General features: G+C 36.6%; 1 protein-coding gene across 1 annotated transcript; it reads right to left on the reverse strand.

Annotated features, from left to right (window-relative positions):
• Nucleotides 1-1,086: 1,086 nt before the first annotated feature.
• Nucleotides 1,087-22,587, reverse strand: Spcs2 (signal peptidase complex subunit 2). Its single transcript, XM_003463397.5, has 5 exons — nucleotides 22,406-22,587; nucleotides 12,209-12,292; nucleotides 11,614-11,774; nucleotides 8,253-8,387; nucleotides 1,087-2,921 (listed from the first exon to the last, which is right to left on the reverse strand). The coding sequence occupies exons 1-5, from the start codon at nucleotides 22,517-22,519 to the stop codon at nucleotides 2,735-2,737; spliced, it is 681 nt and encodes a 226-aa protein (XP_003463445.1). The 5' UTR covers nucleotides 22,520-22,587; the 3' UTR covers nucleotides 1,087-2,734.
• Nucleotides 22,588-22,675: the final 88 nt, after the last annotated feature.

Raw genomic sequence — 22,675 nt, forward strand, 5'->3', positions numbered from 1 at the left:
TTAATTTCCACATACTTGCAGTATTTCTGTGATTTCTTTGCCACTGATTTCTAGTTTTCCTGGATTATGATTTTCTCTGCCTAGCTTTAGTCGGAGGGCTTGAGAGGTGATCTCTCCTCCAGAAACCCTTCTGTCTATACACTCCAGGCTGTGGCAACTATCCCAGTGGAGCCAAATCCTTGCTCACACTTATAGAAGATGAAAAGCCAACTGAACAATGAGTTTTGTGGTGATGCAGACAATGGGGGTGGATGAGAGACATCGAGCAGTCTGTTGGCTTTAATACCAGCACTTCTGGACCACTGTAGATGCATGTGCTGAATCAGACTCAGGAACTCTGTAGCATCAAAGTGTGCCAGTCATGAAGCGTGATCCTGCAATGGTGATAAATTGTTCTCCAAATATCACCAGTGCATAGAATAGGTAGAGCAGATATACCAGCTGCAGCAAGTGTGGGCTGGTAGGTAACTGACTTTTTCAGCTGTTTAAACTGGTTTTTGGTGTGAGGGAAAAATCTTAAAGAGATTCATGTAGCCCAAAAAGTCTCCAAGTGGGATTATGAGCAGATTTTGGCACTCATGTTCTTCATAATAAAGAATATTTATATAGGTACTTCTGGGACATGAGTCTTCATAACCTCAAAAGGATGTATTTTCTGAAACCTCTAAAGATTTTTGTCCCAGAAAAGAAAGGGGATTTGCCCAAGAACACATATTACAATAAAGCTAGACTCAATCTCATTTACTTGTCACTCTCTAGAGAATCTGTTTTTCCCCCTTTTCCTCATCATACTCCCTCTTGGGATATGGAAAAATTTTGGAAAAATATCAATTTATTATCAATAAGAAAAAGTTGAAATAAAAATGTTTATACAATCAAATACTATGCAGTTATTAAAATGATTTTATCTATATAGACAGGGAAAGTACCTAAGAAATGTTTTACAAAGCATGCTGATAGTCCCAGATGGGGTCTGAGGAGGATCACTTTCAGAACACAAGTTCAAGACCAATCAGCCTGACAACATGGTAGAACCATCTTAAAAACAAACAAAAAAAAAAGAAAGAAAAAAAGCACTACAGGAAATACAGCAAATTGGAATTTTTATTTTAAAAAAAGTTTGTATATGTAAAGAGAAAGGTACAGCAGGTATCAAAAAACTCCAAGCAGTCATAATGGAGAGGGTTTTTCATTGTCTATAACCTTGAAACTTAGGTCTAACAATAACTCCATTACAGAATTCTCTGATTACACACTCTCAAAAGTTTTGAGTTCATAGGATTAAATTATCACCTTAAAAAAACTTTTCAAAAGGAAACTAAGCAGTTCAGAGAACTTCATGACCTACCCATGAATTACAGGAATGAAGATACAGTACAAAATCCAAGGCTTCTATTTCCAGTCATGTTAATAATCTTTTACTAGGTGATGCTAAACAGGGTAACATTCCCCAGTCCAACAGGAAAATGGTGCAAGTGTAATTTTTGTTCTATTTTGTTTTTTGGTAGCAGGAATCAAACTCATGACCTTGTACTTGCCAAGCAGGTGTTGAAGCCACTGAGCCCATAAGGGTAATGTTTTATAAGCTGAATAGCTTTAGGTTGTAGCTTCAGCTGGAATTGCACTTTTGTTGGGTTGGAGAGACAATATTACTAAAGGTCATAGGATCTATATCAGTGCCTAGCTCTCTTACCAGGCTGGGAAAATACTAGAAAAGGTGTGATATGTTGCCGGCAAGAATGTAGCCTCTGGAGTTAAAATCCCTGTTCTAGCATTAGCTATTTAGCAGGTTATTCAACTTTTGTTGTCTCAGCCTCATCTGTAAAATGGGGGTAATCACAGCACCACCTCTAGGGTTGCTGTGAGCATTACTGAGTCGGTATATGTGAGGTATGGAGTAGAAAGCTCTATGTGTTATTAGGAGGTCCTTAGCTAAGGTTCTCAAGGGCCTCTGAGCAGTGAAGCAGCCTAAAACTAAAGAGACCTATGGTAATAGTATAGTTGTTAACACTTGCTGCTGTTTGTTCCATCAACACTGTGATTTCATTTTTTTTATATCTTCTTTCCTTTTATTGAAAAAATTTTAGAAAATGGTAGTTAATAAAAGGCATAAACAAATGAACAGGGATACACTAGTGGAAAACATAGACAATACAAAATTAAAAATGCCACTGGTTTCTTTAATTGGTTAACTGCACAAAATGTGACAGGCAAATCTGTTTTAAACAAATTGAAAAGCTTTTTAAAAATTTTCCCCAAGTCAGACACATACACACCCACGAAAATGTTGTTAACAGAAAGCTGTCATACACAAGTTATATCCTGAATTCTTTAGGGAAACAGTTGTTGAAACAGGAATTAACACAAAGTTAGCAACAGGTTAACAAGTTTTAAAAATTGAGTCTTCAAATGTTGCATGGCACAAAGCTATAGTATGTAAAGTAGTGCTAAGTCTGAAGGAAAAAGTCTAGATAGCTTCCAGCAAAAATGCCTTTCTAGAAGAGCAAATCAAAACAACACAATCAGCAGACAAAGGAAGCTACAGCTAGATAGCAGAACTACAACTTCACACACCTGTGCTAGAAAATTCTATTTATCCAGCATTGACTAAAATTTCAAGACGAAACAGGGACATTTTAAACAATTCTTACTTTATCCAATTTAAATTGTTTTTTCACCCTACCCACCCAGTAATTTAGCATGATCCAGCAGAAAGAGCTGCTTTTAGAATTAGCTATTTTGCTTTTCTTTCTGTAGCAAGGCTGTCATGGAGCCTGGATATTTCAGGTTCATATGCATCCATGACCAGTGTCCCGCTATGGTCAAAGAATTTAGCAATGGACTTGGTGAACTCGGCTTCCCGCTGCTGCTTTGTTCTCCCACTGATGAAAGTCAGCTTCAGGGTGTATTTGTCATCAAACCTATGCATCAGGGCAAAGACAGCAAATCAAAAATCAGAGATTCAGCCAGTAACAATACAGCACCAAGCATTACCAAAGGACTGGGATAAGCTGGGCACTGAGAATATAAGCAACATAAACTTTAAAACAAAACAAAAACCTCCCAGGATTCTGCCTTTGAGATACAATTTTGATTCTTAAGTGTTGACATATTTTTTTTCAATTATAGCATACCTCTCTTACTTTATCACAGACTGATAAGCCATATAAACCATCTTCTCTTACCTCATGCTAGAAGAATCTTCCTGGTAGCTTCTTTTTTCTTATCTTACCTGACGAGTTCCTATTTGTTAGTTTGCATACAATTTTTCTAGGAATGCCCTCCCAATCTGGGCCACATGTGTCTCCCTTTGTCTTCCACAGCACCATCAGTCAATATTCAAATTAAACACTTGATACCTATTAAATGCCAGGTCTACTGATAGGCTCTCATGCTATCAATGAAATATTATTGAAATGCTATGTTGTATATGTGTTCTTCACCAGACTATGGGGTTCTTGAGAGTGAGAATTTTTGAACTGTTATCTAATCTTAGGTTGGCACTTAACAGGCAATCACAATTTTATGAATGAAGAACCATTGATTTTAAGGAGACTCTCCAATTCTAGGCTGCTGTAGCCCTTAATTTCTGTAAACAATCTGATCCCCAACCCAATACCCATGAACTCCAGGGATTCCCTAAGGAGCATAACACTGGGCCCAATGGGCCCACTCCTTACTTTTCTCTTGTAAACTGTACTTTAGCATAATAGTAGACACTTGTGTATCTTAGTACCTTTGCCTAAGAGACACAGGTATTTATCCACTTGGTATGAGGAACAGCAAGGTATGTGCACATGTCCCAAAGTTGCAAAAGAGATTATGCTCTATCTGATTTTGCATGTTTACCTGAGCATCAATACTCTAGGACTCGTTCAAAAACCAGCTGTAAAAGTTTTGAGGAGGTCAAAAGTGAATCATTAGATTATTTGTGCATGGATGATGATGATCCATTGTGGTAAAATACATTTTCATAACAGAAGGGTGGAATGGGTGTATGATGATAATGACCATAACTTTGACAATACTCACGTAAGTTAAAGTTCCTGTGACAGTGAATTAACTGATACAGACTCAGGGAACGCAGACCTCAATTCAGATGACAAAAATAGCAAGTTGAGTACATTATTTGACTAGCTAAAATGTTGCAAAATGGCCATGCAACCAAATGGAACAATCCAATGTTAGAACTAGGTCCCAAAATATAGTGAGAGTCTTGGCAGGGGTGAAACTGACAGAATGCCAGCACTGCCATTCAATGTTGGAAATTGTAACACATGAAAATGCTATAAAATGCTGTAAAATACACAAAGACTGAAATGCAAGTAAAACTATGCACTAACAGCCATATTAAAAATGTATTTGTTATGACACCTCACTACCTGAATTGAAAGCATTTACAGGTCTGTTGTACTTAGCACACATTTCTCGTGGTGATCACAGGAATGTAAAAGACTTATGGAAAAGCGAGTGGTCAAAGTATGGCATAAAAATTTATGTCCTTGTAGATGCAAAGATTTATTATGCTTTCAACTGACATTTATCCTGGAACTCAGCCATCAGGTCTTTATTTATATAGTAACAAACTGAAGGATGTTATGAACAGACTTCTTGCTCCCATCTCTCAAACTAATTGGAATGTGACAGATGACAACTTGTTTACCAGTTTCTAAGGGAATTTCATTTGCTAACAAGCACAAATTGATTGACACAGGAAGTCTAATCAGGAACAAAGCATAAATTTCAAATGAAATGCTGCAATTCCAAAACAGAATTGTATGGTACAATTGTTGGATTTCAGAAAAATGTACATTAGTCTCATATATTGCAAAGAAAAAATAATCTGGTAGTACTGATATCAATATTTCACTAGGATGAAAATACCAATAGGAAACCTCAACAAAATGGAAGCTTGCGATTGAAACTTTTTACAACAAATCTAAAGATGGAGTAGATATTGTTGATGAGTTATGTAGCACCTGTTACGTCTTTCAAAACACAAAGCACTGGCCAATATTGTGTTTTACTTGATCCTAAATGTGTGTGGCATAAATAGTTTGATAGTTTATAAAGAACATAACAAGTGAAAAATATCATGGAGAAATTTTCTTAGGAAGACTGGGACTGGACTTAGTAGAGAAAAAAAAACAAAATATTTCTGCCCAAGAACTATGCAAAAAAAAAATATTGTGGAGCACACTGGTGAGCTGACAGGTGAAAGATAGGCAAGAAAACAAAAACAGTGTCAACTGTGTCCTACAAGAAAGGACAGAAAACAAAACATATATGCTCTTAGTGTAAGCAATATGTCCTGGATGTGACAGTTGAAGCAAAGATTATTTCTGTAGTAGACTTATGTTTGTATTTACACTGTAGTTCACACAGGTTTTTATTTCTGATGCTATTGTTTAGGGTTTTTTAAAATTTTTTTCGTTTAGGTTTTATAAATACAGCTAATGTGAAAATGCTGATATTTATTCTAAGCACTCATTACATTTTTGATTATTTGATTTTATTGGTATCTTATGGTCCTGCACATTGTACAATATAGTAGGATGCTCCTGACAGCACAGGAAGGCAAAAAAGTATAGGAGAATGGCCTGCCACATAGGAAAGGAATGCTAAGCACAATGTGCTGTCAGTGTAAGCAAGACGTGTACACGGAACATGCAGCTATGCAGCTATGTGTGATGACTGCCTTGGATATGACAGCTGAGGCAAAGCTTATTTTTGTGGTATTTTTATTGGTATTTTCGATGTAGTTCATATAGGAATTTATTTTTTAATGTTACTTTTTAGGTTTAGTAAGCAAGTACACAGCTGATGTGAAAATGTTGATGTTTATTCTAAACATATAATGTTAAGAATACTTTTAATTTTATTGATATTTTATGTTCCTATTAACTACATATTATATAATATAATAAGAATCTCGTGACAAAACAAGACCACTGGGAAGTCAAGTATGCCCTACAAAAAGGCCAGGGAAAAAAAACATATATGCTGTCAATGTAAGCTACATGTATATATGGAACACGCTATTGCTGTGTGTGCAGATTGCCTTAGGTATAAATAAGTAAAGATTGTTTTATAAAGTGCTATTGGTATTTTTATTGTAGTTTATATGAGAATTTATTTGTGCTGTTCTTTTTAAAACTTTGTACACCAAAAAATAGATAATGAAAATTTTAATAAACACTAAAATTCAATACTTTGTTTTTGTGTAAGTACCCATTGTTTTAATTCATAAAATTAAAACTAATAATTCATCTATAGAAATATTCTAAAGAATAAACGTGGGTCTGCAGATCCTGTTTCTACGCCTTTAGGAGTAGTGTTATACTCCTATTAATGACACCCTAGGGTACCTTAAAGGCCTTTACTATTTTCCACTCATTTAATGACACCAACTTCTGTGGTAGGGTGACATTCTCTCACTACATGTTTCTATCATCATTTATGAGGGCATATTCTGGGAATTACTGTGCAAGTGTTATCTTTAGACAAAGTAGTTCCTTGAGCTGCTAGTTCAGCATGTTTAAATGGGAGAGCTTCTATTCACTTTTAAAATTACTATCCTGGTTAGAATGGCTTTTGAGCATTAATTACTACTCAAAAATTCACAGCCTTTTAATAAATCATTGACCTAGGTAGTAACTTTGAGCTTAGACAATTAGTAGTGAGGGTCCCTGAATTACTTTTGACATCTCAAAAAATTTTCTCAACCTCTAGGCACTGCTAATTGTCATCACAGTAATTTTTGGATTTCTGAGGGCAGTTTTATTGGCAGTTATATTGCTTCAAAGGCAGGACATTTCAGAAGTTATGATCTGATAGATTTCAGAAAGTTATTCATTAGTTCAAATATTTACTGAAGTCCACCCTTTATGTGTCAGATGGTTTTACATATACAGCAATGGCCAACTGGGCATAGTGACACACATCTGTAATCCCAGCACTTGAGAGGCTGGGTCAAGAGGAACCTGAGTTCCATAGGGAGTTCAAGACCAGCCTTAACTATGTAGTGAGGAATTCTGTCTTAAAACAACAACACAGCCTTTAATCAACTAAAGGGAGTTAAATTTTCAAGGCAGAAGAAACAAGCGCAAAAGTCTGGATGCAGAAATATACGTGGAATACTGGAAGAACAGAAAGAGGGCAATGTGAACAGAATAAAGTACAGGAAGATGCTAATGCTACACTAGTTACTTTCATACCCAAGAATAATTACTGAGAACCTATTACATTCTTAGGAAGCATATCTAGTGTTCTCAATTGGTGAGTAAGAGTACGAATTCTGGGCTCGAATTTGGACTGGAATTCTTACTCTACCACTGCCGAGCTGTTTGGTAGTATAAGAATTCATTCAACAATTTGGGCCTAATGTTCTTATCTATAAAATAGTATGCTAAAGGTTTAAATGAAATAGTATATTCAGCACAATACCCAACATACAGTAAATGCTCTACAGATGTTTGCTATATTGTACCTGTATCTCATGTTCCCAATAACCTTGAGGAATCTTCTTTGTTATTTTTGGCGTAACTCGAGTTGAACCCAGGGCTCCATGCATACTAGGCAAGCATACCCTGCTACTGAGCTATGTTCAGATAATTTGTAAGATATACCAAAAGTCATATACTTAGGTAAAGACTGGGTTAGAACATAAACCTAATCCTAGGCACCTATGAAAAATTTTGGGTCAGCTGCAAGAAATTATACCCACTATCAATCAGAAAGGGACTCTGGGTTGTGCTTTTTCTTGACCACACTGTAAGTGCGGTCAGGATCAAAGAAGACACTGAAGCTAAACAGGGAGTTCTTCAAAGATAATTGACCTTATACCTTAACTGGCCACAAGGAAAAACAAAGTCATTCTTCATTTTTCTACCAAAGTACAACTTTCTCCCAATGTTTTTCTTCAGAGTGTTTCTGCGATAATGCAATCTCTTAACTCCAGCACTAGGATAAACCTTCTAAATAATTTTCCTCGGGGCTGGGGATTTAGCTCAGCGGCATAAGCGCCTGCCTTGCAAGCAGGCAGTCGTGAGTTCGATCCCTGGTACCGATAAAAAGGAAAAAGACAAAAAAAAAAAAAAAAAAAAAATAATAATAATTTTCCTCTTCTTCATTTTACATGACTAACACTGTGATCTGTAGGGAATATGCACTAAGTAGTCTGCTATTAATAATACAAATCCCCCAGGAAAATCCAACATCAGGATTTAAGAATCTGAGAGAACAATTATTACCTTTTGAGACTGGAGGACAGTTGCCAAATATCATCCGGATCCATGCCTGTAGGATCTTTCCTGTGAGCCACAAGAAAGATGCTCTTCTCCTTATATGAGGTATAAATGGTCAGAATCCCCATCATCACAAAATAGGTTCAAATAAAGTTAAGGTGAACACCCAAACATGCAAACAAAAACAGACCAAACTGACAAGTAAGAGCCAATAAAACTTTCATGACAGTGCTAAAAAAGAAATGGTCACTTTTCTACTACTATAAATGTGGAGGACCACCTGGACCACTCTCCTTAGAAGGGCAATACCTCCATTTTGGCTACACCTGGTCCTATTTCCATGTATTGATAAGTACAGAGATGGTCAGGCCTTTTACTTATCCCTTCAGTTGGCTTTAAGCAAAGCAAATCAGTCTAGCTGAGGAGCTGATGTGTAGTCTTTGAAGCAAGGGAACAAGTCAGTGTTACCCCACTCTGCCCCCACAGCTCCCAAAAAATGTGGGTAAGCTGAGTGGGAGGGAAAGCCAGTGGGGAACCTCAAGATAAGAAGCTATGACTTCCCAGGGCATAAAAGACTACACATCAGAGCTGAAGCACCTACCCCAAGACATTAGATACTACCTTTAACTGTGCAATGCAATTACTCTTTCTGTACATCCCTGTCTCTGCACATTGTAGAGGTGCTTTCAGGGCTCCTACCTAAGCCAGCTCACAGCACTCACACACTTCCCGCCATTCTCACAGTCACTCATCCTTGAGCTGCTCCCTTCTTCATAAATGAAGAAAACCCAGGTTTGGCCATGGGTTGAGGCCTTTGTTCTGGTTTAACCATCAACCTAGCTGGACTTTGGACCATCTTGGCTCCCCACAACTGTAAGTATATCTTGGTGTCTTTATTCTCACCATGGGTTGCACTGGAAGTGATAAGACCAGAATTAACAATTCCTGTAACTTTTCCTTGAGATTATAAATATAAACATCCCAAAACAGGAGGAGAACCAGGAAGGGATCTCTATAACAAAAATTTAACTATTTCACTTCCATCTTTATCCATATGTATCAAGAGAAGCAAGGGTGTCTCTGGCTAAATCTTCAAACATCTCTGAAAGGAAGAAAAAAGAGCACAAACCTCTCAACTTTTATGTTTAAGGACAACAGATAAAAGATCTTATTAATAGTTTTTCAAATTTTTGTTATAATGTGTGATAATTTCTCACTAAAAAACACAATAATCACAGTGGATCTGACCACTTGCAAATAATTTCATGAGTCATTAGAAAAGAGTTGACTTTTTTTTTGTACCAGGGATTGAACTCACAACCTCACACTTATCAGGCAGGCACTTAACGATGCTAAGTTAACCCTAAGTTAACCTCATTAAGTTAAACACCACCATCACCACCACCACCACTACCTCCGTGTAGAAAACTGACTTTAAAATAGTTAAGGATAAGATTATTTCCTATATTAGTACAAATTCATTACATTCAGTTTTTGATAGTTCTAATTACCATATCTGGGCCAGAAACAGACTTGGGAGTTTTATGTACACTATATCATTTAAACTTTATAAACCACAGAGACAGGAAAGTATAGTACAAACCACATGGACTTTAGAGTGAGTTAAGTCCTTGAGATTCAAGTCTTGGCCTTTAATCACTGTAACTGCGACAGGTTACTTTCTTCCTCAAGTATTCTCATCTCTAAAGCGGGTACTACGGATATTTTAGAATTGTTATGAGGTTTACAGTATCTAGCACAAAGAAGGCATTTATAATGGCAATCACTACTATTACACATAAAACTGATATGATTATGAGATCTTGCTTTGTTTTAAACAAATACAACCAAAGTAATATCAAAGCAGGTCTCTTGGGAGACCATACATTTGTGACAATGCTGCTATCATAGTTCAATCTCTTTGAACTTCCTTGGGAACCATCTCCAGCATCCATGGCATATTCCTTTTGAATTGCCTTAATAGTGATAATCTGACTGCAAAGATTAGTGTGATAACTGAAAGGAGTCAAAGATTACTTGGTGTCAATTCTGGGGACTATGATTTGACATCAATCTGTACTATTTTTTATCAGATCTACTTTATTAGATGGCTTGCTAACAGCCTTTAAAGGTAGAATTTCTTATGGCTATATTGTTTAATGGTTTGTTTTAAACAGCTCTTATCAGTGTTGGCACATGGCAGACATTCACTAGCAAGATGTAACCATCACAAATGAGGTAGAGATGTATGCACTAATATAGAATGATATCCATTACATTTCTTAAATTAAAAATTAAGTGTACAGCAGAATATACAGATAGACTAAGTATACAGTATGCACAAATGAACTAGTAACAAAAAAAAATTCATTTTTTGTAATAAGAGTAAAAATGTAAATTCTTTGTATTTTCATAAATAATACCTTTCATAAATAACTAAGCTTGGTTAAGTGACAATCATAATTCTACACAATTATGTAATTCTACACAAAAAGGACATTCTCAGCTTGCAATGGGATTACATACTTAATGGGAATTGATTAATATGCCTAACTGAGCAAACATCACAGCTTAGCCTAGCCAAAGCACACTGTGTTAGAATGCATACATTAGTGTTCAGCTGAGCAAAATCACCTACCAGAAAGCCTACTTTATTATAATGTGCTGAATATCTCACGTAATTTATTGAACACTAAAAGTGAAGAACACTTTCATACCATCATAAAGATGCAAAATCTTAAGTTGAAACATTTTATATTGGGAACTGGTTGTATTACATACCAAATTCATTATAAAATATCTCATTTAATCTTTATGGTAATTCTGAATATTTATTACCCGTATTTACATTCTGAGAGTCTCAAAAAACTTGGCACAAGGTCACAAACATCTTGGATTTGAAACTCTGTTCTATATAGGTCCAGGAAAGTTTCTTGATTTTATCATAACATAAGTCACACTCACAACTTATACTCAGTATCTTGAGTCCAGCTCCTCAGCCTCAAGGAAGTTTGACACAGATCTGAATCTTCAAAATCCAATGCTTTTCTAAATCCTGAAATGAATGGCTTCAAGCAGACTGGTCAAATGGAAAAAATTCTGGGCTAAAAGTGAGAAGGGCCAAGTCTCAATAATACTATGCTTTATTATTAAGAACTCATATTATAACTTCTATAATAACTAAAGTGATTTACAGATTTAAAAAAAAAATTCAACCTAAAATACCAATGGCACTTCATGAATTCAGATGCCTACAGCTCATATTAAAGTCTAACTGCAAACAGGCCCTAAAAACCAAAGTTTTTGTGGGGAGAGGTTTCAGCAGAGATTTCAAAAAAGTACAAGAAAACCTAAGCATAAAGGATATGATACAACACACAAAGCCAAAACTGGCTTAGACTCCGGAAAGGGGTGCATATAATCCCAAATTAAAGCCACTATGGCAAAGAAACAGGAGATGGTACAGATGGTGAGGCGACCGTCAATTAGACCAAAATTCTCCACGTATTTGTACTTTTCCAGAAGTACCTAGAGAGAACAACAAGGAATCAAGCTAAGGAGAATGCTTCCTTCTTATACCTCCTTATATCCTTGATTTCTATGATAGAAAGTTACGTTAAGAATTATGTAACTGGACAAATTTTCTCTCCAGTTGGCATTTTAAGACTCCAGCAAACACTCAAGCTGTTAATAAAGGAGTTCAGAGAAATATTTAATCAACTCCTTACATGAAATTTTTAAAAAATCCTCTATTTTCCCCATAGGATATAGCTAAAATTTTCCTTTTCCTTTTCAAATGGAGAGTAACAGAAGAGAAAGATCCCCAGGAAGATAATCTGTCATGGACTCCTCCTCAAGAAAGTACCTTTTTTTTTTTGTACCAGGGGCCTAACTCATGATCTTGTGCTTGCCAAGCAGACACTTATGCCACTGTGCTGAACCCCCCGCCCCTAAGAAAGTACCTTTTTGGCAGAATCATCCAAAGAGTTTTTCACAGCAGATCCATCCCATTTGTCAATTTTTACAGGCTTATCATCAATCTTCCACTGTAAAACAAACAGAAAACTTGTACATCATGAAATGTGGCATCTTATAAAGTAAAGTGAACTATTTTTTGAGAGCATCCTCAACTACACATAGCGTTTACTCCTTTTTGTTTTTTGAGACAGGGTTTCACTACATAGTTCAGGCTAACCTTGACTTCACTATGTAGCACAAGCTGGCCTCGAATTTGTGGCAATACTCCTGCCTCAGCCTCTTGAGTGCTAGGATTACAGGCATGTGCCATCATGCCCAGCAGCATTTATTTTTATCTTTTGATGCTGAAGAGCTAAAAGACAAAATAAAAATGAGGTTGAATGATTGACTCAATAGATCAGATGGTATTCACATGAAGGTGCCAGTCTCCACACAGAAAAGTCAAAACTTCCAAGCCCAGAACAAGAATACATAAATGGACTAGAGATGGAAACTATGAACTCACATATCCCATTCCCATTTACAAACCAAGTGGGAACGCAAGAAACAATCCCATGTTAATCCTTTTGTTGTGGAACACAAAACTCAGATAATACAGATACAGGAAGTTACAGACACTAATGAAACAAGGAAGGGCTCCTCTACTACTTCACAACTTTCACATTTTATCGACATGTCTTAGAAAAACAGCAAATTCACTGAAATCTATTGAAAAGAACACTGAGTCTTCAATTAGTACTAAGTCTTTGACCCAGTCTTTATTAAATAGTTTTCCTGTGGCTGAGACACACTACCCAATACCCACATTTTTAAAAAAGTTTTAATTTGGATCACAGTTTGAAAAGATTCAGCAAATGGTCCATTGGCTTCAAGGGAGGAACATCATAGCAGAAGGGTGTGGCCAAGCAAAGATACTCAGTTCATGGTGGTCAGGAAGTAAAGCACAGGAATAATACCAGAGAGAAAAGGGACCAATGATTACCCAATCAGTATCAGGCCTCCATGACGTGCCCAGACTCACCAGAAGTGTGCTTTACTAATATCCTCATTGGCTCCAAGTCAATCAAACTGATTTAGTCAAGCTTAACCACCAGAGTCACACCAGTTAAGTGACTATGGAAACCTCTGCTTCAATTTCCTTCATCTATAGAAGTTTAGAAAGTTTCCCAAACATTGCATTACAAAGGCAAGTGATTTTCTCACATGTTGTTGGGAAGATTTCTGAAATGTTACAAAAATCAGTGCTGAGGACATAGCTGAGTGGTAAAGCATCTACCTTCCATGTGGGAGGCACTGAATTCAATTTCCCTTTCTAACATCCCCCCCCAAAAAGGGGGAAAAAGTATTTACAAAAATTAATTATTTAACATACTGGATTCAACTACATGCAGTTTTCTATAACTGCAAATATATGAAATAACATCTAAGTCTGCTCACAACAATATTGCTTTTTAGTTTAAAAAAAAGTAGAACTAACAAGTGTTCATGAATAGGGGACGAGACACAAACTATAGTATGTCCAGATATCCTGTAAGAGTGGGACACAGGTGACAATAAGATTTCTTTACATGTGTCTTTAGAAAACTTCTTTAACATGTGATATATTCACATGATACATTTCTCAAATTCAAGTAATTAAGTCAATGTAACTTAAATGGAATAGGTGCTCTAAATAATCTGATAAATCTATCTTTTATAGATCACAATAGCCAACTCAATCTTTTTTTAAATTTTATTTTAAAGAGAACAGAACAAAGCAAATCAGAACAAAACAATGCAAGCAACACAGCACTTCACGACAAGACAACCGGATATCAATAGTAGCTACCGTATCGTCTCTTTTCTTTGAAATAGTTGAGCATACCTTCTCACACAATAGTATCAAACATAACAAAATAGTATAAAACCACTCAAGAGAATGGAAGTATTACAGGACATTCAAAACCAAATAACCAATAATGAATAATGGTTACTGTAATATCTCATTTTCCTTAAAAAATTTGTTTATACTATCACACATTAAAATCCAGGGCTGGGGATTTAGCTCAGTGGCATAAGCACTTGCCTGGCAAACACTAGGTCATGACTTTGATCCCCAGCACCAAAAAAAAAAAAAAAAAAAAAAAAAAAATCCAGTAAGACACAACATGGTAGAACCAATGGAAAGAGAAGAACAAAAGCAGAGTAGAATTTAAAAGCAAGATGATATTAAATCAGCAATGGTGGCTATGTCCTATTTTCTTCAAAGTAGCTGTTTATACCATCACGCATAATAAAAATCAAACGAACAGAATAAAATCATTCCAACTAATGAATGAAATTATTATAGGACTTCAAAGCAATATAATGGGGAACCATGATTACCATAAAATCTTATGTACTCTTACCATACATCTTTTAAACATGTGTACAAACACTCCATTTCTTAAAAATTATGAACCAAGGCTAGGGATATAACTCAGTGGTAGCCTACTATTTCTGAAGCCCTGGGTTTAATTTGCAGCACTGTTGGGAGTTAAAAACCCAACTAACCAACAGATAGCTCAAAATTAATTTAACTTTAGAAAAGATTTTACTGAAAGAAAACATTTATACCTCATCAATTTTTTTTTGGAAGGAGCACTATAATTGTATATACTAGTATACAAAAAAGAAAAACTGAAATTTGCTGAAAATAAAACCACAAACTAATAGCCATATTTCAACTAATTACAAGCTAATTGTATTTTTTTTTTGAGAAAATTACTCATGGTAGCATTTGCAGTGTTCAATCTTATAATCTGCCAGCCTACAAATCAAACATTATACCTAGTTTTAAAAATACAAATTAAAAAAAAAAATTGAGTTATTTGTGATGAGTGGGAAAAAGTCATTTAAATTTTTTGGGTCATTCCAAAACAGAAAAATCGTATTCTCATAGACATCCAACCACATATCATTACCTGCAATGCACCACAGAAACTTGCTTTTACAATTCACAGCATAATTTCTTACCAACTTTTAGGGATAAAATGTAGAAACATAGCATAGGCTAACATAGCCTTAGCTCTAACTCCATTGCCTGGTACGTAGAAGCAATCTTCAGTGTATGGAGTAGAAGATTTTCAGTGACTTATGTAAATCATAAGATTGTGATTTGGTATCTAAAGAGATAGAAACATCCATTTTGTGTGTGTGAAATACTTCAGTCCGTTTCAAAGCAAACAGTATCTCTGATAAAAGGAAAAAACATCTGAAGGGCACCAGGGGCTACAACAGATGCTTATTCTTTGACAGCTATTTCCCATCATTCTCAAAAACTAATCAACTGAAATGTATGCTATTTTTCCTGCTCTCTTTGCTGCTGTTCAGGATATTTCAGAAACGGTTTTCCCCCTCAGTCTTGCCTTGCTTAACACTAAGCACAAATAGCAATAAAAAAAGAAGACAAAGAAGAAAATAAAGACAAAGCAAAGGTTAGTATCTTTTGCGTGGAACTTCAAGGGATGTGTTACCTCAAAAGGCAGTATGCAGCAATAAGTTATGTAAGAATGAGACTGTACCTTTAGAAATCTTTTTTTTTTTTTTTTGTCTTTTTCCTGGTACCGGGGATCAAACTCACGGCTGCCTGCTTGCAAGGCAGGCGGTTATGCCGCTGAGCTAAATCCCCAGCCCCTAGAGACTGTACCTTTAGAAAAGCCTATGTGCAAGGATGGTCCTTGGCTAATATCTGGCTAACAGTTCCCTGCACTAATATAAAATGTTCTGAAAGCAATGAGAGTGACTTAATGTGCCTAAACTGTTTGTACAAACTGTGTGATTTATGCTGAACACCTTGTCTTTTGGGAGTCTGGCACAGCTAGGCAAAAGGTGCCTGATTAGCCAGCCTCGAAGTAAACCAGACAGAGTCCCTAGTGAGCTTTCCTGGCAGACACTTCACATGTTCTGCCGTAACTCTCTACTGAGGAATTAAGCATTCCTAAGGGACTCAAATGGCAGAGGATTCAGAATCTTGCACTTGGTTTCTTCTGGATTTTATGCATTACAGTTTTATGCATTACGATTTTGCTCTGTATCACTCTGATAATAATAAATTTATATGCTCAGTTCTATGAGTCAACAGTCTGAGTATTTTGGGGAACTCAATATTGGTAATACTGGGCCTGAGACATAGTTCAGCAGCACAGCACCTGCCTGGCAAGTGCAAGGTCCTGAGCTCAATTCTTAGTATTAAAAGAAAAAGATTGGTAATATTGTATTGCCAACCACAAGATGTATCAGATGCTATAATTTAATACATAATTCCTCTTCTCATTCTTTCATCTGTATTATAGATACATGCATTTTGGAAAAATCAACAATCATATAATGCTATGGTTCAGACCAAAAATGACCCCCAAAGTTTCATGCGCTCAGAGGCGGGGCTTCCAGTCACCCCTAATGTTTTGTGGCAAAGCATCATATCATTGTTGCTGTAATTGTGTGTTCATAATTTAATCAATATTATATTGTGCAAATAAATGATATCATAAATGCAGCCACTGAAAGTATTTGTATGCTGGTAAGTTTTTTTTACAATATTTCTTGGCCATTTTTACAAAAAATACTTTTAAACTGAAGATTCAGTACATTGCTAAAAGCTATAATCTCTCTTTGAGATATGGGATCTAAATTAGGTGACAGTACACATTCTTAAGATAAACATTATCTTATTTACAAATGAGCTTTTTTCTTATTTTTTTAACTGTTTTTTTTCCTTATTAAATGTGTACATGTGAGGGGTAGGGGCACATACATATTACAAGTCAAGTAAGTAATGTCACCTTTCTGGGTCTACCATCAATTTTCATTATCTACTTATTTTGGTTTAGAAAATTCTGAAGTAAAAAAGAAGTAAAATCTAAGTATACAGCTTAAATATCTCAAACTCAGCATACACAGGGAAGTATTTTTTCTCTTTCCTCCTCTTGAAAAATAACGTAATTCTCACAGGTAAACATTACTGTCTCTTCCCTTCATGCTCCTTGTAACTACTCTGTCACTAAGTTCTGCCAGTTCAACCACATTTCCTTTTTACTCTTCTGCTGAACATTTGGAGTCTACGCTTATATCAGGCCCCATCTGATATGTCTGTCTCTGGTGTTATATCCCTCTCCAGACTATCTGCCAGGTTGCTACTAAACTGACTTTAAAAAAAAAAACAACACAAATTTGATTGCTATTTTCACCTGCTTAAAATCTTCCTTGTCTGTCTAAGAATAAAGTTCTCAGCTTTGTAAATAATACTTCATTTCCTAGCGCTTTCTCTTCTTGCAGTTTACATCTACTTTGTTAACTGGGACAGACCAAAGAAGAGAAAGAAAGTTTAATTTTCTTGTTTGCTTTCTAAATTAGAGTAGTAGGTCCTTCCATTGACACCACTTTCACCCTTTGTCTCCAGGATGAACTGAGGACTTTGTGAAGCAATCCACTGAGATCTCTGATATCACAGCATAGATTCTGCTACACTGTTATTAAAACAGGACAATGAAAAACAATTGTGCTGTGTCATACTCAATAATTGTGTTTTGCTCGACATACTCTAATGAAAAAGATATCATCCATTTTTTTGTTTTCCACTGTTGGTGGGAGTGTAGACTGGTGCAACCACTTCGGAAATCAGTGTGAAGATTCCTCAAGAAATTAGCACTGGAGATCCTATTTCACTCAGCTATCCCCTTTCTGGCTATCTTCCCTTAATAATTAAAAAGCACTGTACCACAGCAATAAATGTGCTCCCATGTTTATAGCAGCACAATTTATAACAGCTAGATCTTGGAAACAACCTAAATGTCCATCAACCAAATACTGGATAAAAAAGATGTGGTATTTTATGCAATGGAGTATTAGCCATAATGGAGAAACTTGAGACATTTATAGGTAAATGGCTGCAACTAGAGACCATATTTATAAGTAAAATCAGACTAGACTACATAAACACTGTGTTGTCTCCCTAGTGTGAGAAGCTGAAATTATATACATATGTAATTATATAATAGTTAAAATAGTTATACTACTAATTTCTTGTACATCATCAAAAAGGTTGTGCTAATATTGTTTGGACAATCAAATGCAGATATCTTGTACTCTGAGATAATTTAAAGATAATAATATGCAATGTGTTAATCACTGCTACCTTCTAATTATCTTTTCTTTTTTTTTTCTTTTTTTGGTACTGGGGATCAAACTCATGATCTCATGCTTGCCAGACAGGCACTTGTGCCACTGAGCTATATCCCGTGCTATCCTCTAATTATTGTGTTTTGAAATTTTGTTATTTTTTCTCTTTAAAGTAAAAATAATAAAGATGTGAGGTGAGTTCTTTTTCTAGAGAGGTAGGTACTTCGTCCAAGAATGCTCAACTGGCAGGTGGCAGAACCAGAATTCAAAGGTAGATAGCAAGCCTGGCTCCACAGCTTGTACTCTTAAATCACATATGTAATAAAAGATATGCTTTATAAATATAAAAGCTGTGCTTTAAGAATGGGCTGACAGTCCAGACAAGAGACAGGATGTGGGTATGAGGGTAAAAAGAAACAGGATACAATTTCAGAAAAGCATAGTTGAGTATTACCTATCTATTTTAATAGCTTAAAAAAAAGAAGCAAGGAGAATACGTCAATAAATTTTGAGCAAAATAAGTGCACTGAATTAAGCCATTTGTAATGAAGATTAGATTTGCATACTTATTTTTAAAATCAGGAAAGAACTGCTGTGTTCTTAAAGTCAGTTTCAGAGGAGCAGAAATCCACTTCTGTTTTAAGCTAGAAACACATTTACATCTCTTATTTCTTTATAACAAAACTACATCTGGAGAAATAAAATTCAAGTCCTTCCATAAAAAATCAAGATGTATCAAAGCGATTGTATCAGAGGTAATACCCCTTCATTCCAACAGAAGTCTCTCTGTTCATCCAGTTCCTACTCCACTTAAAACAGTTTTCCCGTGTTCTCTCTCACAGGACTTCAGTTTTCACACTTAGAGGCACCATCCTCTACCACTGTTTCTGAAAGCTGACGTGGCATTTTCTCTGCTAACTTTAATGCTGTACTTCCTGTGTGATCACTACAAAGGAACCTTCATGGGAGATAGACGCAAGTGGGTGAAGCAATATAAAACAGTGTGTCATGTTAAGTGACTGTCTAAGTGAAGTAAGTTCCACAGAAATTCAGAAAATGAATAGTTCAATGGAAGACAAAAATAAGACTTTTCCAAGAAAAAACACTTGAACAGCTCAATTATGTTTTCTCTTTTGCCCCTCTTTGTCATTCCATTTTTAATATAGTCTTTTACAAAGAATGTTTTCAATATCACACAATTTAACCTTTGCTATAAGACTACAAGACACATGAGGGTCCACATTTCTGACCGTGTTAAGGAAATGCAGTAAGCTCAGTACTGCTGTAAGTTATCCGAGGCCATGTGGCTTTTAACTTGCTCCACTAGAATTCAAACTTACTTTTCTTATGAAATTCTATATACTAGTATGGCATACAGCTTTATTTGAAAGTTTCTAATTTCTACCTCTTCAAGTTACCTGAACAGTTTTACTATAATCACATTATACCACCTCAAAGACCTTCAACAGTTTTCTATTCCTACTTTGAGCAATCTGAGACCTCTTCAAGCCGTCACTGTAGTTCTTTAAAGAACCTTTCAGTTAACTCACTACCTGAGAAACCTCAGGCACTACTACATTCTGTGCACCTTTGCTCAAGGAGACTTTCTTACTAATATACTTTTCCTATTTCTTCAAAAATAAGGTCTAATTTCTATTCTCAGATATGAGTCCTTCCCTGGGGGCCTAACCCTTATCAATTAGATCTCAAGAACTTCTCTTTCTCTTTCCGGTAAAAAGCATGCATTTGAATATACTATATGCTTCCTTAAATATACTTAATATTCTCAATATCCCATCTCCTAACTGTAGCTATTCTCAGTACTATGGTAACTAGATTTCTTATGTAGTTCCCCAACCACCATACATTTGTGTTGAATACTACTGGGTACAAAGATTATTAATGTATATTATCTTACTTAATTCTCCCAAAAAAAAGGTAAACTCAATGAACTTAACTGACTTTCCAGTCTTCAAATTGTTTGCAAGAAGCAGAGCTAATTCAAAGTCAAAGTCTTACAATCCTCAAATCCAAGTTCTTCTAGTAACACTATGATGTCATATATAACAGTTACTTTTCTGTATCCAAAGACTGCACATCTGCAGATCAACCAATCATAGACTGAAATACATACTCACAAAAAAACTGCATCTGTCCTAAACAGGTAAAGACTTATTTTTCTCTGTCACTATTCCCTACGAATTGTATTAGTCACCTTTCCCATTGCTGGGATAAACTACCTGCCATCTTAAAAGGACATGAGTTCATCTGGCTCACTGTTTTAGGGGATTCAGTCCTTAGCAGACTCGATCCAAGGCAGAAACATCCCTGGAGAAGAACATGGTGGAGCAAAGCTGCTCAGGTCATGGCAGCCAGAAAAAAAGAGGGAATGGGGCCAGAGAGAAAAAGGCCAGGGACCAGAAATAGACCCCAAGGTCACATCTCGATGACCTAGCTAGATACATCTATAAGTAAGTATGCTTTATTAATTCTCTCAGAGGATCCCAAGCCAATCAAGTTGACAATTAACCTTAGCTGTCACAAGAATACTGCACAACATGTATTCATAGAGCATTTACATACTATTAAAAATAATGTACAGATGACTTCAAGTATACTACAAAATGTGCAAATATTATATAGAAATATTACATTAATTTATATAAGGGCCTTGAGCTTCTTTGGTTACCAAAATCCACAGGGAGCGATTTTGGAAGTGAACCCCACTGACACTAAGGGACACTGCATTTTGTAATCTATATTTTAGAACAAGGTCATGCTTAATGTTTGATGATCTATGTTGAGGAAGAACTGCCAGTAGTAAGCAACAAGTATGGGCTGTGATATCCTTACCCCGCAAAAAAAGGTTTGTCTACAAAATACCTCTCAATTCCCAATGCTCTCACTTCTTGAAGCATTTTACTATCTCAAGCTCCACAGCACGTTCCTGTCTCTTACGAAGGGTAAGAAGTGCAAGAATTACCATACAATTCAAAACCAATGACTTTCAAAAGGATAAGTAAAAAGGTCTGGATCTGAACCCCTCAGTACGATCATATACTGCTTTCTTAAGCACCAACCATGTATGAAGCACAGGGAAGTCTGAAAGCTTTAAACTAAAACATCCTGTGTATTATGTCAAAAACACCATACTTGGTACTTATCAAATTTAGTTCAAGGCCCTACAGTGAGAGAACTAGAAAGGATGTTACATAACTTTAGATTTAATACCTCAGAGTCGGTGAGAAAACAAAGGGAAAGGATGCACACTTCAAGGTCACAGAGCTAGAGAACAAACACTGGCACTCCACTTTCCATACAACTATGTCTTCCAAGATGCTGTGCAAAGGACAAGAAATGCCAACTTAGAAATAGAGTCGCCCCCTACCCCGTCCTTCTTGCTAGGACTACAGTTTTCAAAAAACTGATGAGCAGAGTGAGAAAGGGGCAAGTGGGACCAGAGTACTTGGTGGCAAACAAAGGGAAATAAAAAGGGTAGAGGGCAAAGAACACAAGAGGGAAAAAGAAGAATCTTAAGGCTTTTTTCTCTACCAGGGTAAGTCAACACTTAAATATTTTCATTATGTATGGCTGATTAAAAGATCGAGAAACTTCAATGAGCGAAAAGACGAGAAGCACTTTGGAATCTGTGGCGGCACGCGACAGTGACTAAGGTGAAGAGTCTGGGGGATACTGACTGCGCGTGAATTAATTATTTGGGTTTCAAGCTTCTCTGTTTGTGAAATGGGCACTTTCAATAGTGACCCCCGTACCACAAGAGGAAAGTACTGATCACGCTGAAACCTGACAGTAATTAAATTATGCGAAGAAGCTATGGTAGCTAGCATCAAGGCGCAAGAACACTTCTAAGAAGGAAACATCTACAGGAAAGGTTTAAGTGGGCTACAAGTGCACACATGTAAGGTACCCAGGGTTTCCCTCAAGACGCGCCAGAAAATAAAGGGGGCGGGGATGGCAAGATGGGTTCGCCGCGTGCCTGGCATCTCCAGGACACGACTGTCTCCAGGAACTGGGGTCCTCACCTTATCCAACAAGCCACTTCGGCAGCCGCTTGTCCCGCCACTAGGGCCACAACCAGCCCCACTACTGCCTCCGCCACCACCGCTTCTCCCGCCCAGGGCCGCTGCCGCCGCCATCTTGCCAATTTCTGTGTCTCCCTCCCCTTCAACTTGTCCAAAGTGTATTGGTTGAAGCCACGGACGTGACGCAGAGTGCTATGCCTATCGGAATCCGTGGCTCAGGCGCGTTGACGACTGGTTGTTAGCGGAAGTGACGCGAGGCTTATTGGGACT

This window comes from Cavia porcellus, unplaced genomic scaffold, assembly GCF_034190915.1.
Source record: "Cavia porcellus strain 051 isolate PalLab524CR breed Dunkin Hartley unplaced genomic scaffold, mCavPor4.1 scaffold_9, whole genome shotgun sequence".
Lineage (NCBI taxonomy): Eukaryota > Metazoa > Chordata > Mammalia > Rodentia > Caviidae > Cavia > Cavia porcellus.